The sequence below is a fragment of the Delphinus delphis genome, chromosome 20 (genome assembly GCF_949987515.2).
Source record: "Delphinus delphis chromosome 20, mDelDel1.2, whole genome shotgun sequence".
Lineage (NCBI taxonomy): Eukaryota > Metazoa > Chordata > Mammalia > Artiodactyla > Delphinidae > Delphinus > Delphinus delphis.
The window spans coordinates 22,673,397-22,688,950 of NC_082702.1; the positions used below are offsets into that span (position 1 = coordinate 22,673,397).

At 35.9% G+C, this 15,554-nt stretch overlaps 1 protein-coding gene across 1 annotated transcript in view; it reads right to left on the bottom strand.

The window, feature by feature from the left end:
* Nucleotides 1–320: 320 nt before the first annotated feature.
* SHCBP1 (SHC binding and spindle associated 1) overlaps nucleotides 321–15,554 on the bottom strand; it is a 37,994-nt gene continuing 22,760 nt past the window's right edge. Inside the window, exons 11-13 of the mRNA XM_060000908.1 lie at nucleotides 3,539–3,625; nucleotides 3,030–3,171; nucleotides 321–1,470 (exon numbers count right to left, since the gene is read on the bottom strand). Of these exons, the coding sequence (XP_059856891.1) occupies nucleotides 1,145–1,470; nucleotides 3,030–3,171; nucleotides 3,539–3,625 (555 nt within the window). The 3' untranslated portion in view covers nucleotides 321–1,144. The remainder of the gene's footprint in view (nucleotides 1,471–3,029; nucleotides 3,172–3,538; nucleotides 3,626–15,554) is intronic.

The following is a 15,554-nucleotide window of genomic DNA, read 5'->3' on the forward strand; positions in this document are numbered from 1 at the left end:
TGATGCAGAATTAATTAGCATTACTTTTGCAACAGGATTTCAAGAGTAAAAGAAAAATGTCTTTCAATGGTCAAACAAAAAAATCTAACATAAATCCTTCCACATTTAGTAGCATCTGAAAAATAAAATTATAATTTATTCAAATTTAAGAAATGACTTGACTGGGGAAAAATTTTAATACTCTGAAACACTAAAAAGATATCAAAATATTGTATGTATTTCAAAGGATCACACATGCTACACAGGCACTATGGCCCATAATGCAGTTGGAAAAATATACCAAGATTCAATTTATTATTTCATCATTATAATTTTAATCAGTAGGAATTTTAATGTCACACATACTTTTTAAAAACATAAATACTTTTAAAAGCTGTATTTTACAATATGATATCAAAAACACGGAGCTGATACAGGTTGTATAGGTAATCATTTTGACTATGTAAGAAATTTGATCAGAATACTGCTGGTGAAAGAAAATCACCTTCTTTTTAATCACTCATATTCAGCAGTAGTGAAAATGCTCTATGTATGCATTGGCTCTGAATAAGATGTTTCATTTCTGTTTCAAACCTGCTATGCTATTACTGTTTTGATGAGTACATAGTTCAACATAAAAAGGCATTCCCACTCAGATTCTCAATAATAAGCCTGATAAGGGAGATAACCTCCCAATCATAAAAGCTTTTAAGACAAGTATTATGCAAATAAAGCATGGATATCAGACTCACTATAACTGGGATTAAAAAGACAACTATAAGAATACTGCACATTGATGCCTATTGCGTTTTTGTGCGCTCATCTTGCATTCCCTGCCTTTGTTCCTCCTCTTTGAAGTGCTAAAGTGTATTTATACTAGAAAGTTATTAATAGACTTAATATGAGAACTATGTGTTTGAAAAAGCAAGACTTTCTAGATAAGAAATCTCCAAATATTTTCTATTTTATGTTTTTATGACCTTCTTTATAAAGAGCGTGTTTTATGTGCAACACCTGCAGACAGAAATAAATCTGTTTCACTCAAACCCAATCGAATATATCAGATACAAAATATAGCCATGAAGCAAAGTATGATAGCAGCAGTGATTCTTGGGTGCAGCATGTGCAAAATCCAATATTTTGCTATCTATTTACATCACAGTGGTCAGAAGAGAAATGTGCCAAAACTCCCCTTCCCATTCCACTTGAACTGGTTTCCCACAATTGAAACAAACATCTCCTGTGACATTAAGTTGTCATCAGCTTGTGTGATCCCCAGTTCACTCAACCTTTTCTTCTTCAACTGGCCTTTTTGTGTGGAGGCAGCAACTAGTTCATTTACAATTTCACAATTGCCTTCGACTTGCTCAGAAAGGTCAGCTCTCACGTAAAGCTCCATTTTACCAGTTGCACATTCAATCAGCTCTTCTAGATCCACTCTTTCAGCTACATCTGCCTCTCCACTTGTCTGAACTTTAAGTGTTCCATTTTCTGAAGAAACAAACAAATTATAACAAATAGAGTTAAATATACAAACTAACCCAACTAAAACATGTATTTCTACAGTCTATCAGAGCTTTCAAGTTTTTTCTGTTAAGGATTCCAGCTGTCATCTGACTGGACTTCACAAACTCTCTGCCATAAGTATCTCAACAAGCAAGTGTCTTAGTCTTCAAGGTCTCCTGACCCTAATACAAGATTACCAATTTTGAATTTTCTCTTTTTATCCTAGATCTCATCTACTCAATAGGTCCCTCCTGGATATTTACTAAGCCCTGTATTAGAAGCTAGATGCAAAGATAAATAAAACTGCTATTTTCCCTAAAGGAACTCCCAATCTAGCAGCTTTATAAGTGACTGCCTGTGATGGCAGAATTCTAGATGGCCCCGTGATGCACGGCCATCTGCCACTTGGTGTTACTTTCATAACTGTTAAATGGCAAAAGGACCTTGCAGATGTAATTAAGGTTACTAATCAGTTGATAACTCAGGTATACGTAACCTAATCATATGAACCCTTTAATAGCAATGTTTTCCCTGGCTGGATGAAGAAGAGAAAAGCATAAAGAGATTCAGAGCATGAAAAAGATTTGAAGCAGGAGAGATCTGCTTTGAGGGAGGTCTTCTATTACTGAAATGGAGGGGGTTATGGGGCAAGGACCCAAGAGTGGTCCCTACGAGCTGAGAGCAATCCTCAGCCAACAGCCAACAAAAAAAGTAGAGACCTCTGTCTTATGACCTCAAGGAAATTGATTCTGCCGACAACATAAAGGAATTTGGAAGCAGATTCTCGCCCCAGAGCTTTCAGATAAGGGCCCCGCCCAGCTGATACCTCTTTCACCCTGTGAGACCCTAAGCAGATAACCCAGCCAAGCTCACCATAACTTCTGACCTACAGAACTGTGAGGAGAAAAAGAACTACCAGATAGCTGGAGTGGATCCTGAAGGATGACAAGGACTACTCATCATCCTTTAAACTTTCCTCATCTATGCCAATGCACAATCCTTCTCCATGACTGAGATTTCATAGTAATCTGGGTCATGGCTTGAAATTCATAAACTTCCCACTGTGTTAGATCAGCTTTGCTGCCAAGAAAGACAGCTGACAGGGAGGTATTTACTTTTACAAATAAAAACTAGAGGTGAACTCCATGATCCCCTCCAGTAAAATGCAGCCTTCAACCTGGCACATTCATTTTTCTGCCTCCATCCTTAACAAATGCCAGCAGGAACCACCATTGCTATCATATGCCCATCCTTATTCTATAAATTTACAGAAAGCCAAGCATGGTAAGAAGGGAACTGCAGGACCACAGAAACCACACATCAAAGGCTTTGACCAGCTGACTAGTTGACCTTGAAAGTTTCTTTCACTCCAAGATTCCATAATGTTATAGCTTTATCAAGTTTCTCTATCTCCATGCCTAAGCATGTGCTAGTTATCTTTTTTAAAGAGGAGAAGAAGATTAAGATCTTTAATCAGAGTTTAATGCTGAAATACAATAAATTAGGTCTGGTTTTTATTTTGAAAATTACTAAATATACCATACCTTCAGTTTCATCTTGGGCATTTTCTTGCAGGTCAGAGAAAATTGTAGGTTTCACCAAGACAACACCATAACCTTCATTATTATGTATGACATTATTCACCATGGTTATTTTGGGAATGTCATAATGTTCATCTAAGAAGTCCTGTGACATTGAAAACAAATATTTTAAGGAACTGTCACATTCAACACTGCCTGCTTTAGAAATCTCACTTTTTTCAGGCTATTCTAAAAATAAAATAGAAAGCTATGCTTATTAATACGTGGTAGCACAATCTGAGCTCTGAGTGACACAGCATTCCTTTGTCATTTCTGCAGATCTATAGATAACAAAGTATTCTCACAGGAGACTTTCAACCACCAACTATTGATATTATTAAAATTTACATACTGTTTATGCTTTTCAAAACCAGAAAACAACAGGAACAACATGGGAATTTAATAAAACATAATTATTTCTTAGGTAAAACCATTCTGACCTTTGGAAAGAGGGTGTCTCAGCAGGTGCTCACCTTAATGAGGATCCCTTCCTTGCAGTGATGGATCCCATTGTCACTCAGGGTGCACTTACTCCCGGGATATATTTCTATACCTGCACCCTACAAGTTACATTTTAAGGTAATGACAATCAGTTTAAAATAGGCAAGACTATAAAAGAAGGTTTGTCACTTCTTAGATTTTAATGCAGTGCAAATACAAAGTATTTTATAGAAAGTTTTATTAGGTATTTCTAATCAACATTTCCATTTGCTTCATTTCCAGCAAGTTGTCTATCATTTATTACTTTCAAATACCACACACACACACACACACACACAAAAACAATGGCTAAGAGTTTCAACACTTGATTACTATTTCACTCTCTTTTATCTGGGACAAATCAGTTTTCTGATTCTGCCAAAAAAAAGTCAGTTAACGATTATGTTGAAAGATACACTTATTAAAAATGACCATTCTCGGGCTTCCCTGGTGGCGCAGTGGTTGAGAGTCCGCCTGCCGATGCAGGGGACACTGGTTCGTGCCCCGGTCCTGGAAGATCCCACATGCCGCGGAGCGGCTGGGCCCGTGAGCCATGGCCACTGGGCCTGCGTGTCCGGAGCCTGTGCTCCATGGCGGGAGAGGCCACAACAGTGAGAGGCCCGCGTACCGCAAAAAAAAAAAAAAAAAAAAAAAAATGACCATTCTCTCAGAAATACTCAGTTAGTTGGAGAACAGTGTTCAAATCTAGTAAAATATAGTAAAGCTGTAGACAGAAATAAGGCCCTATATTTTTAAAAGTGCACCAGTTTAAAAATATCCCAACCTAACTTGAAAATCACTTCCATGAATTAAAATAATTAATGGTCCCCACTACTACACACATGTTAAATTAGTAACCAATTCAAGTGTCCTGTTTATACCTACAGAGTAACCAGAACAATCCATGCATTGCCCAATGCGCTCACATTGTCCCTTGGTACCATGTGGTACCAACAAAAAAATTAACAATAATAGGAATGATTTCCTGATGCCATGCTAGGCACTTTAGTAAGTAAAAATGGTTTGGCTCAAACCTCTATGATTATTTAAAAATTCATTTTTGGAATAATTTCATACACAATATCCTAGATGAAGAAGAGTTGCTATTAACCATTTATGACACATCTATTGCATGTATGTTAAGCTGTTTTCCTAGGAATAGGAGTGTGCCATGAGAAAACATTTATTATTACTTTCCCCTTTAGGGATTACGTTTTAGTAGTGGGATGGGTTTATGTAGTGGGATGGTCACTACACACAAACCTAACTCTCTGTAGAGCGGTCAAAAGATCTGGGAAATGGGCCTTTGGCTAAGATTTTCAGTTTATAGCTATATACAAAAAAAGATTTAGGGGCAATAACATTAAAAATACATACACAACGAAATAGTTAAAATTAAATATCAAATTATCAGGAATCATGTAAAAAAGAGAAGAATAATTTAAGCCACAGCCACTTAGTAAATGGGACAATCATGTTCAAAGTATGCTATGAAGCTGAACAGATATTCAGTAACTAAAAAGAAACTGAAGAGGCTGCCACTTGTAAGATAATGGTACAAGTAAAAACCATGGACATCATATATACAACAAACATAAGATGATTGAAAAGGCAGACCAGCTAGACACCTCAACACCTGAGGAATGACACCAACACATTGGTGCACTTCCTGGGTATTCTTTTTGCCTTATATTCCCAGACATGAAGCTAAAGAAGCTGGCAATCCATAAGTGCCAAACAGACCAGAAATGCCTCCCTAAAAGCCTGCTCTCTTTAGTCAAAGGACCAGGCAAGCCCAGAAAACTTTGAAACAGTAACAACTCTATTCTATCCAAACACCACAGGAAAAAAACTGGCCAACCCCCACCCATGCTGGCAAGTGCCAAGGGGAGCCTAGACTTCCACCCTCTTGAGGCTATGACTAGGCACCCCCACACCCACACTGGGATTTTCAGTTAAGGCCAAGGATTTTCATCCTCACAAGCTAGTAACAAGGCCCTCCCACTTGTGGAGACTACATATGGGACCTGCACTTGTATCTCCAACTGATAATAACAAGGTGCCACACCCCTTCCCTACTGGAGTGGTGTCAGAGCAGGCCCAGTGGAGGGTGTAACACTTTCACCATTGCCGGTAGTAACAAGACCACTGCCATGTGCCAGAGCATCAGTGGAGTCAGTAAGAAGCTGGAATTCTCACCCCCACCCAGCAGTAAGAAGGAGCTTCCCCACTCAACTTGGATGTCAATGGAGGCCAAATGGGGAACTTGGACTTCTACCTCCACCTGGCAGTAACAAGGGTAAGAGAAACCCAGCTAAAACAGAAGATGCAGATTCTCATAGTATAATATAAAACGTCCAGGTTTCAGTGGAAAATCACTTCTCATACCAAGTGCCAAGAAGATGTCAAACTCAATAAGATAATCAGTAAAAACCAAAACCAAGATGTCAGAGATGATGGAATTAGCTAACAAGGATTTTAAGGCAGCCAATTGCTTTAATGAGCAATTATGAATATACTTAAATGAAAAATATCAATAGCAAGCTGAACAAGAAAATAGAAAGTCTCATCAAAGAAATAGAAGATAAAAGAACCAAATGGAAATTTCAGAACTGAGAAATACCATAACTGAAATAAAAAGCTCAGTGGATGGGCACAACAGCAGAAAGGTAAGAACAGAGGAAAGAATTAGTGAAACAGAAGACAGAACAATAGAAATTATCCAGTCTGAACAACAGAGAGAAAACAGTCTGAAAAAGAAAAGTGAACCGAACCTCAGGGACCTATGGGACAATAACAAAAGATCCAAAATTTGTGTCATCAGAGTCCTAGAAGAAGAGAGGATGTGTGAAGCTAAAAAAAATTCAAAGAAGAAATAGCTAAAAATTCCCAAATTTGGCAAGAGACAGTAAGCCTACAGACTCAAGAAGCTGAGAAAACCCCAAATGGGATAAGCTCAAAGAAATCCATTTCAAGATACATCATAATTAAACATAACACTGTCTAATGTGGTCTAATGTGTCAAGAAGTTTGAAAAGGAAATATTGAAGATAATTATATTACAGACAGGGGATGGTAAAGAGACGTTAGCAGTTCACTCAAACTGGTGAGATAACATCAGTAAACTGTGGTAAGTTATACATATAATGCAATACCTAGAGCAACCACTTAAAAAACTATACAAAGAGATATACTCAAAAACAAATGGAATTCTAAAAAATGTTCAGGTAACCTACAGGATGGCAAAAAACTTAAAATGAGAAACAGAATAGAAAACAAAAAATAAAATGGCAGAATAAAGACTTAACAACAATAATTACACTAAATGTAAGTGGGCTAAATACACCAATTCAATGACAAAGACTGGCAAAGTGGATTAAAAAACAAGATCCAACTATGTGCTGTCTACAATTCACTTCAAACAGAACAATAAAGACAGGATGAAAATAAAAGTATGGAAAAAGATATACCATGCAGGGACTTTCCTGCTGGTCCAGTGGGTAAGACTTCACCTTCCAATGCAGGGGGTGTGGGTTCGATCCCTGGTCAGGGAGCTAAGATCCCACATGCCTCGCAGCCAAAAAACCAAAACATAAAATAGAAGCAATATTGTAACAAATTCGATAAGGACTTAAAAAATGATCCACATCAAAAAAATCTTGAAAAAAATAGATATACCATGCAAACTTTAATCAAAAGAAAGCAAGTGTGGCTCTATTAATATCAGATAAAGTAGAATTCAAAGCAAAAAAAATTACCAAAGATAGACAGTAACATTATATAATGATAAATAGGTTGGTTCACCAAAAAAAAAAAAAGCAATACCAAATGGATATGCACCAAATAACAGAACTACAAAATATGTGTAGCAAAAACTAATAGGACTGAAAGGAGAAAGACAAATCCTAAGTTATAGTAAGAGACTTTAACAATCCATCTCTCAAAAACTGAAACAAATAGACAGAAAATCAGAAAGAATATAGAAGAACTCAAAAACATTATCAACCAACCCGATCTAGTTGACATTTATACTCAATAACAGCAAAATACACATTTCCTTTCAAGGGCCTATGGAACATATACCAAGACGGACCATATCCTGTGCCATCAAAACAAACCTCAACAAAATTTTAAAAACTGAAGTCATACAGTGTGTTTTTTGACCACAATGGAATCAAACTAGAAATCAACAACAAAAGATAATAGTAAAACTCCAAATACTTGGAAGCAAAATAGCACACTTCTAAATACTGCATGGGTCAAAAATGAAAATACAACCTATCAAAATTTGCTAAATCAGTGCCAAGAGGGAAATTTATAGCATTAAAAGCATACATCCGAAAAGAGAAAAGTCTCAAATCAACAATCTAAGCTCTCACCCAAAGAACCTAGAGAAAGAGCAAAATAAACCCAGTGTAAACAGAAGGAAGGAAATAATAAAGACAAGAGCAAAAATAAATAAAATTGAAAACAGAATAGTGAAAATCAATGAAACAGAGTTGGCACTTTGAAAACACTTCAATGAAACTGACAAACCTTCAGCAAGATTCGCAAAGAAAAAAGGAAAAAAAGAGAGAGAGAGACTACACAAACTACTAATATCAAGAATGAAACAGGGGATATCACCACAGGCCCTGCAAACATCTAAAGAATCAGGGAACACCACAAACAGCTCTATACATTTGACAACTTAGAAGAAGAAATGGCCCACCTGAATCCCCAGGCTGGTGTGAGGCCTAAGAGGATGGGGGGCGGGGTGTGCAAGCAACATCCCTGCATGCAACATGGTGCATGTAGCAGGTGTGCCAGGAGCCCGCTGCCATCACTGTCAAATAGGAAAGCCCTTCACCACTGACTGGGTCCTGGTCACAAGGGCTCTATACCCTATGAGTGCATCCATTAATTCACCCAACATGAAATAGGTCATTGAATAGCCCTATAATTATTAAGGAAATTTAATCCATAATTTTTAAACTCCCAAAAAAGAAATCTCCAGGCCCAGATGATTTCACTGGAGAAATCTACCAAACGCTTAAAGAAGAATTAACACCAATTCTATACAATCACTTCCAGAAAACAGAAGAGGGAATACTTTCAAATTCATTTCATGAAGCTAGCATTACTCTGATAACAAAACCAGATAAAGACAGTACAAATAAGGAAAACTTCAGACCAATATGTCTCATGAATATAGACATATAAATTCCTAAGAAAATATTAGCAAATACAATTCAGCAATATATAAAGAATTATATACTATGACCAAGTGAGGCTTATTCCAGGGGTGCAAGGATGGTTCAAAATTTGAAAATCAATCACTTGTAATCCACCAAAAATTGATGCAGGAAAAAAGCATCTGACAAAAGCCAAAACAAATTTATTATAAAAATTCTCAGAAAACAGAAATAAAGGAGAACTTCCTTAGTTTGATAAAGAATATTTACAAAAAACCTACAGTTAACCTTATACCAGTGGCAAATATGGCAAAGTAGGAAGACCCTGAGAACCTCCCCCAACAGGCACACCAAAATTAAACTATTTACCAGAGTGACTATCAATGAGAACAACCTGATGACTAGCAGAAAATATTTCCCACAATTAAACTTATAAAGAAGGAACTGCAATGAGACAGATATAGGAGGGTCAGAGACCCAGTACAGTCAAGACCTATACCCCCAGGGTAGGCAACCCACAAACAGGAATTAGGCAAAATGAGGTGACAGAGGATCATGTTCCAAGGGAAGGAACAAGATAAAAACCCCACAAGAACTAAATGAAGTGGCGATAGACAATCCACCTGATAAAGAGTTCAAGGTAATGCTCAAAAGATGATCAAAGAACTCTGGAGAAACCTGGATGAGCATAAAGTGAAGTTTAAAAAAAAATTAGAAAATATAAAGAAGAACCAAACAGAGATGAAATACAATAACTGAAATGAAAAATACACTAGAAGAAATCAATAGTAGATTAAATGATACAGAGGAACAAATCAGCTAGCTGAAAGACAGAGAGGTAGAAATCACTGAAGCTGAACACAGAAAAAGAATAAAAAGAAATGAGGACAGTTTAAGTGGCGTGTGGGACAACATTCACATTATAAGAATCCCAGAAGGAGAACAAAGAGAGAAAGGCGTAGAGAACATACTTGAAGACATAAAAGCTGAAAATTTCCCTAACCTGGGAAACAGAAATCCAGGTCCAGGAAGCAGAGAGAGTCCCAAATAGGATCAAACCAAAGAGGGACCATATCAAGACACATTATAATTAAAATGGCAAAAATTAAATATAAAGAGAATATTAAAAACAGCAAGGGAAAAGCATCAACTTATGTACAAGGGAACTCCCATAAGGCTATCAGCTGACTTTTCAGCAGAAACTCTGAAAGCCAAAGGGTACAATATATTTAAAGTGATAAAAGGGAAAAACCTAAAATCAAGAATACTCCACCTGTGCAAAATAATCTGAAAAAATATACAGATATAAGAATGAATCATTTTGCTGTATAGCTGAAACTAACAAGATATCATATATCAACTATACTTCAATAATCAAAAAAGAAGAAATCCTGATATCAGACACCAGCTAATGAAAGGCCAGCATACTTCATGGTCCACCCAAAAGAAGAGAAAGGCAACAGGGATGGCCAGGGACAGATCAAGACACTCCTGGACTGGAATGTGGTGGGAAGGAAGACACCCTGTAGGGACAGTGAGGATAGAGAGGGTCAAGGAGAAAGCTGGAGCCCAAAGGATGCTTCCCACCATCCTGGTTACATCATTCCCTTCTTACTGAGATACAACTCACATACCATGCAATTCACCCACTTAAGTTTAATGTACCATTCAATGGATTTTAGTATATTCAGAGTTGTGTAACCATTACCACAGTCAATGTTAAAACATTTTCATCACCTTAGAAAGAGACCCTGTATCCTTCAGTTATTACCCCAATCCCCTCTTCCCCACCTTACTCCCAGCCCTAGGCAATCACTACTCTACTTTCTATCCATATAGATGTGGCTGTCCTGGACATTTCACATAAAATGAATTATACAATATGTTGGGAAAAAAAAAAAGAATACTTTATCTGGCAAGGCTTTCATTCAGATTTGATGGAGAGATCAAAAATTTTATAGACAGCAAAAGCTAAAAGCATTCAGCACCACCAAGCCAGTTTTGCAAGAAATGCCAAAGGGAATTCTCTAAGCAAAAAAGAAAAGGCCACAACTAGAAACATGAAAATTATGAAAAGAAGAAGCTCATTGATAAAGACAATTATACAGTAAAGGTAGTAAATCAACCATGTACAAAGCTAGTAGGAAGATTAAAAGAAAAAAACAGTAAAATCATCTATATCTGCAATAAGTAGTTAAGGGATATACAAAACAAAAAGATGTAAAATATGATGTCAAAAAAACAGTAACTGTAGGGGGAGGGGAGTAAAACTGCAGGGTTGTTAAAATGTGTTTGAAATTCGGAGACTAGCAACTTAAAATAATCACATATACATAAAGATTGCTATATGTACATCTCATGATAACCACAAATCAAAAATCTATAATAGATACACACACAAAAAAGAGAAAGGAATCCAAACATAACACAAAAGATAGTCATCAAATCACAAGGGAAGAGAACAAAAGAAAAGAAAGGAACAATAAAGAACTGCAAAAACAACCCCCAAACAACTAACAAAATCACAATAAGTACATATCTATCAATAACTACTTTAAATGTAAATGGACTAAACATTCCAATTAAAAGACATAGAGTGGTTGAATGGATACAAAAACAAGACCCGTATATATACTGCCTATAAGAAACTCACTTCAGATCTAAAGACACACAGACTGAAAGTGAGGGAATGAAAAAAGGTACTCCATGCAAATGTAAATGAAAAGAAAGCTGGGATAGCAATACTTATATCAGACAAAATAGACTTTAAAACAAAAACTGTAACAAGAGACTACAAAGGACATTATATAAAGATAAAGGGATAGATCCAACAAGGAGATATTTCAATTGTAAATATGTAAGCACTGACACATTTGGAGAATTTAAAGTAAGAAATTGACAGTAACACAATAATAGTAGGGTACTTAACACCCCATCAATGGATACATCATCCAGACAGAAAATCAATAAGGAAACACTGGTCAGATGGACTTAATAAATACATAGAGAAAATTCCATCCAAAAGCAGCAGAAAACACATTCTTTTCAACTGCACATGGACAATTCTACAGGCCACAAAACAAATCTCAAAAATTTAGAAGACTGAAATCCTTTCAAGCATCTTCTCTGATCACAATGGTATGAGACTAGAAATCAACTACAAGAAAAAAAATGCAAAAAACACAAACATGTAGAGGCTAAACAATATGCTACTAAACAATGAGCCACTGAAGAAATCAAAGAAATAAAAAAATACCTGGAGACAGATGAAAATAGAAACACAATGATCCAAAATCTATGGGATGCAGCAAAAACAATTCCAAGAGGGAAGTTTATAGTGATACAAACCTACCTCAGAAAACAAGAAAAAATCTGAAATAAACAATAACCTTAAACCTAAAGGAACTAGAAAAAAAACAAAATTCAAAGTTAGGACAAGGAAATAAATAATAAAGATCAGAGCACAAATAAATGAAATAGAGACTAAAATGCAATAGAAAAGATCAATGTAATTAAGAGCTAGTTCGTTGAAAAGATAAACAAAATTGATGAACCTTTAGCCAGACTCACAAAGAAAAAAGAAAGCCCAAATAAAATCAGAAATGAAAGAGGACAAGTTATAACTGACACCACAGAAATACAAAGGACCACATAAGACTACAAGGAACAATTATATGGCAATAAGATAGACAACCTAGAAAAAATGGATAAATCCCTAGAAATGTACAGTCTCCCAAGACCAAAACAGGAATAAATAGAAAATACGAATAGATCAATTACCAGTAATGAAATTAAATCAGTAATAAAAGAGCTCCCAATAAATGAAAGTCCAGGACCAGACAGCTTCACAGGTGAATTCTACCAAACATTTAAAGAAGAGTTAACACCTATCCTTCCTAAACTATCCCAAAAAATTGAAGAGGCACACTCAGAAACTCATTCTATGAGGCCAGCATCACCTTGATATCAGAATCAGAAAAAGATACCACAAAAAAACAAAAAAAATTACAGGCCAATATTCTTGACAGTCATAGATGCAAAAATCCTCAAAAAAATATTAGCAAACAGAATCCAATGATACATTAAAAGGATCATACACCATGATTAAGTGGGATTAATCTCAGGGATACAAGGATGGCTCAAATTAATCAACATGATACAACACATTAACAAATGAAAGAATAAAAAATCATTTGATCATCTCAGTTGATGCAGAGAAAACTTTGGACAAAATTCAATATCCATTTATGATAAAAACTCTCAACAAAGTGTCCATTGGTGGAATATACCTTAATATAATGAATGACATATATGGCAAGCCCACAGCTAATACCATACTCAGTGGTGAAAAGCTGAAAGCATTTTCTCTAAGATCAGGAAAACATGACTAGGATGCCCACTCTTGCCATTTTTATTCATCGTAGTATTGAAAGTCTTAGCCCCAGCAATCAGACAAGAAATAAAAGAAATCCAAATTGGAAAAGAAGAAGTAAAACCATCACTGTTTTCAGATGACATGATACTATCCATAGAAAACCCTAAAGATGCCACCGAAAAACTACTAGAACTCAATGAATTTGGTAAAATTGCAGGATACAAAATTAACATACAGAAATCTGTTACATTTCCATACATTAGCAACTATCAGAAAGAGAAATTAAGAAAACTATCCCATTTACAATCACATCAAAAAGAACACCTAGGAATAAATCTAACTAAGGAGGTAAAAGACCTATATTTATGGGACTTCCCTGGTGGTCCAGTGGTCAAGACTCTACGCTTCCACTGCAGGGGGCATGGATTCAATCTCTGGTCAGGGAACTAAGATCCTGCATGATGCATAGTGCAGCCAAAAAAAAAACAAAACAAAAGACCTATACTTAGAAAACTTAAAAAACTGATAAAAGAAATTGAAGATGACACAAACAGATGGAAAGATATACTGTGCTCATGGATTGGAAGAATACTTTTAAAATGATCATACTACTCAAGGCACTCTACAGATTCAGAGCAATTCCTATCAAAATACCAATGGCATTTTCCACAGAACTAGAATAATTCTAAAATTTGTATGGAAAAACAAAGGACCCCAAATAGCCAAAACAATCTTGAGAAAGAACAACAAAACAAGCTCCCTGACCTCAAACTATACTACAAGCCTACAGTAATCAAAACAGTATGGTACTGGCACAACAGACACATAGATCAATGGTACAAATAGAAAGACCATAAATGAACCCCACCATCTGAACAATTAATCTACAATAAAAGAGGCAAGAATATACAATGGAGAAAAGATAGCCTCTTTAACAGATAGTGTTGGGAAAACTGGACAGCTACACACAAAAGAATCAAACTAGACTACTTCTGGAAGAAAACAATGCCACTGCCCTCTTTTACATTGGTCTGAGCAATATTTTTTAGATATGTCTCCTAAGGCAAGGGAAACAAAAGCAAAAATAAAGAAATGGGACTACATCAAACTAAAATGCTTTTGCATAGCAAAGGAAATTATCAAGAAAACAAAAAGGCTGCCTACTGAATGGGAGAAGATATTTGCTAACAATATATCAGATAAGGGGTTAATATCCAAAATATACAAAGAACTCATACAGCTCAACATAAAAACAAAACAAAACAACCAGATTAAAAAATGGATCCTAATAAGACATTTTACCAAAGAAGACATAGAGATGGTCAACATGCACATGAAAAGGTGCTCAGCATAACTAATCAACAGGGAAATGCAAATCAAAATCACAATGAGATATCACCTCACACCTGTTAGAATGGCTATTAACAAAAAGACAATAAGCAGTAAGTGTTGCAAGGATGTGGAGAAAAGGAAATTGTAGCACACTGTTGGTAGGAATGTAAGTTGGTGCAGCCACTACGGAAAACAGTAAGGAGAGTCCTCTATAAATTAAAAACAGAACTACCATACAATCCAGCAATTCCACACCTGGGTATTTATATGAGAATACGAAAACACTAATTCAAAACAATATACGTACCTCAAAAAAATGTATGTTCATTGAAGCATTATTTACAATAGCCAAGATATGGAAGCAACCTAAGTGCCTAACAACAGATGAATGGATTAAAGAAGATGTAGTGTCACACACACACACAAATGGAATATTACTTGGCCATAAAAAAGAATGAAATCTTGCCATTTGCGACGACTAAGATGGACCTAGACAGTATCATACGAAGTGAAATAAGTTAGACAGAGAAAGACAAATAGTGTATGATTTCACTTATATGTGGAATCTAAAAAACAAAACAAACGAACAAACAAAACAGAAACAAAGTCATATATGCAGAGAACAAACAGGTGGTTGCCAGAGGGAAGAGCGGATGGGGAATTAAAAAAAGGTAATGATGTGAGGTAATGAAAGCTTGACTGTGATGATCATTTCATAATGTATATTTATATGAAATCATCACATTGGACACCTCAAATATATAAAAGTTCTGTCAATTACACCTCAATAAAGCTGAAAAAGGATTTTTTTTAATTCTTAAAAAAGCAAAAAACACCTTATACTTAACAGTACAATACTGAATACAGTCCCCCAATATCAAGACCAAGGTAAGGATATCTACTCTCACCACTCTTATTCAACACAAACGCTGGAAGTTCTAGTCAGTGCCATAAGGCAAGAAAAGGAAACCAAAGGTAAACAGACTGGAAAGGAAGAAATAAACTGTCTCTATTTGTAGATGACATGACTGTCTACACAGAAAAATTCCATGAAATCTATAAAAACACTCCTAGAACTAATAAGAAGGTTCAGCAAGGTCACAGGATATAAACAAACATACAAAAATC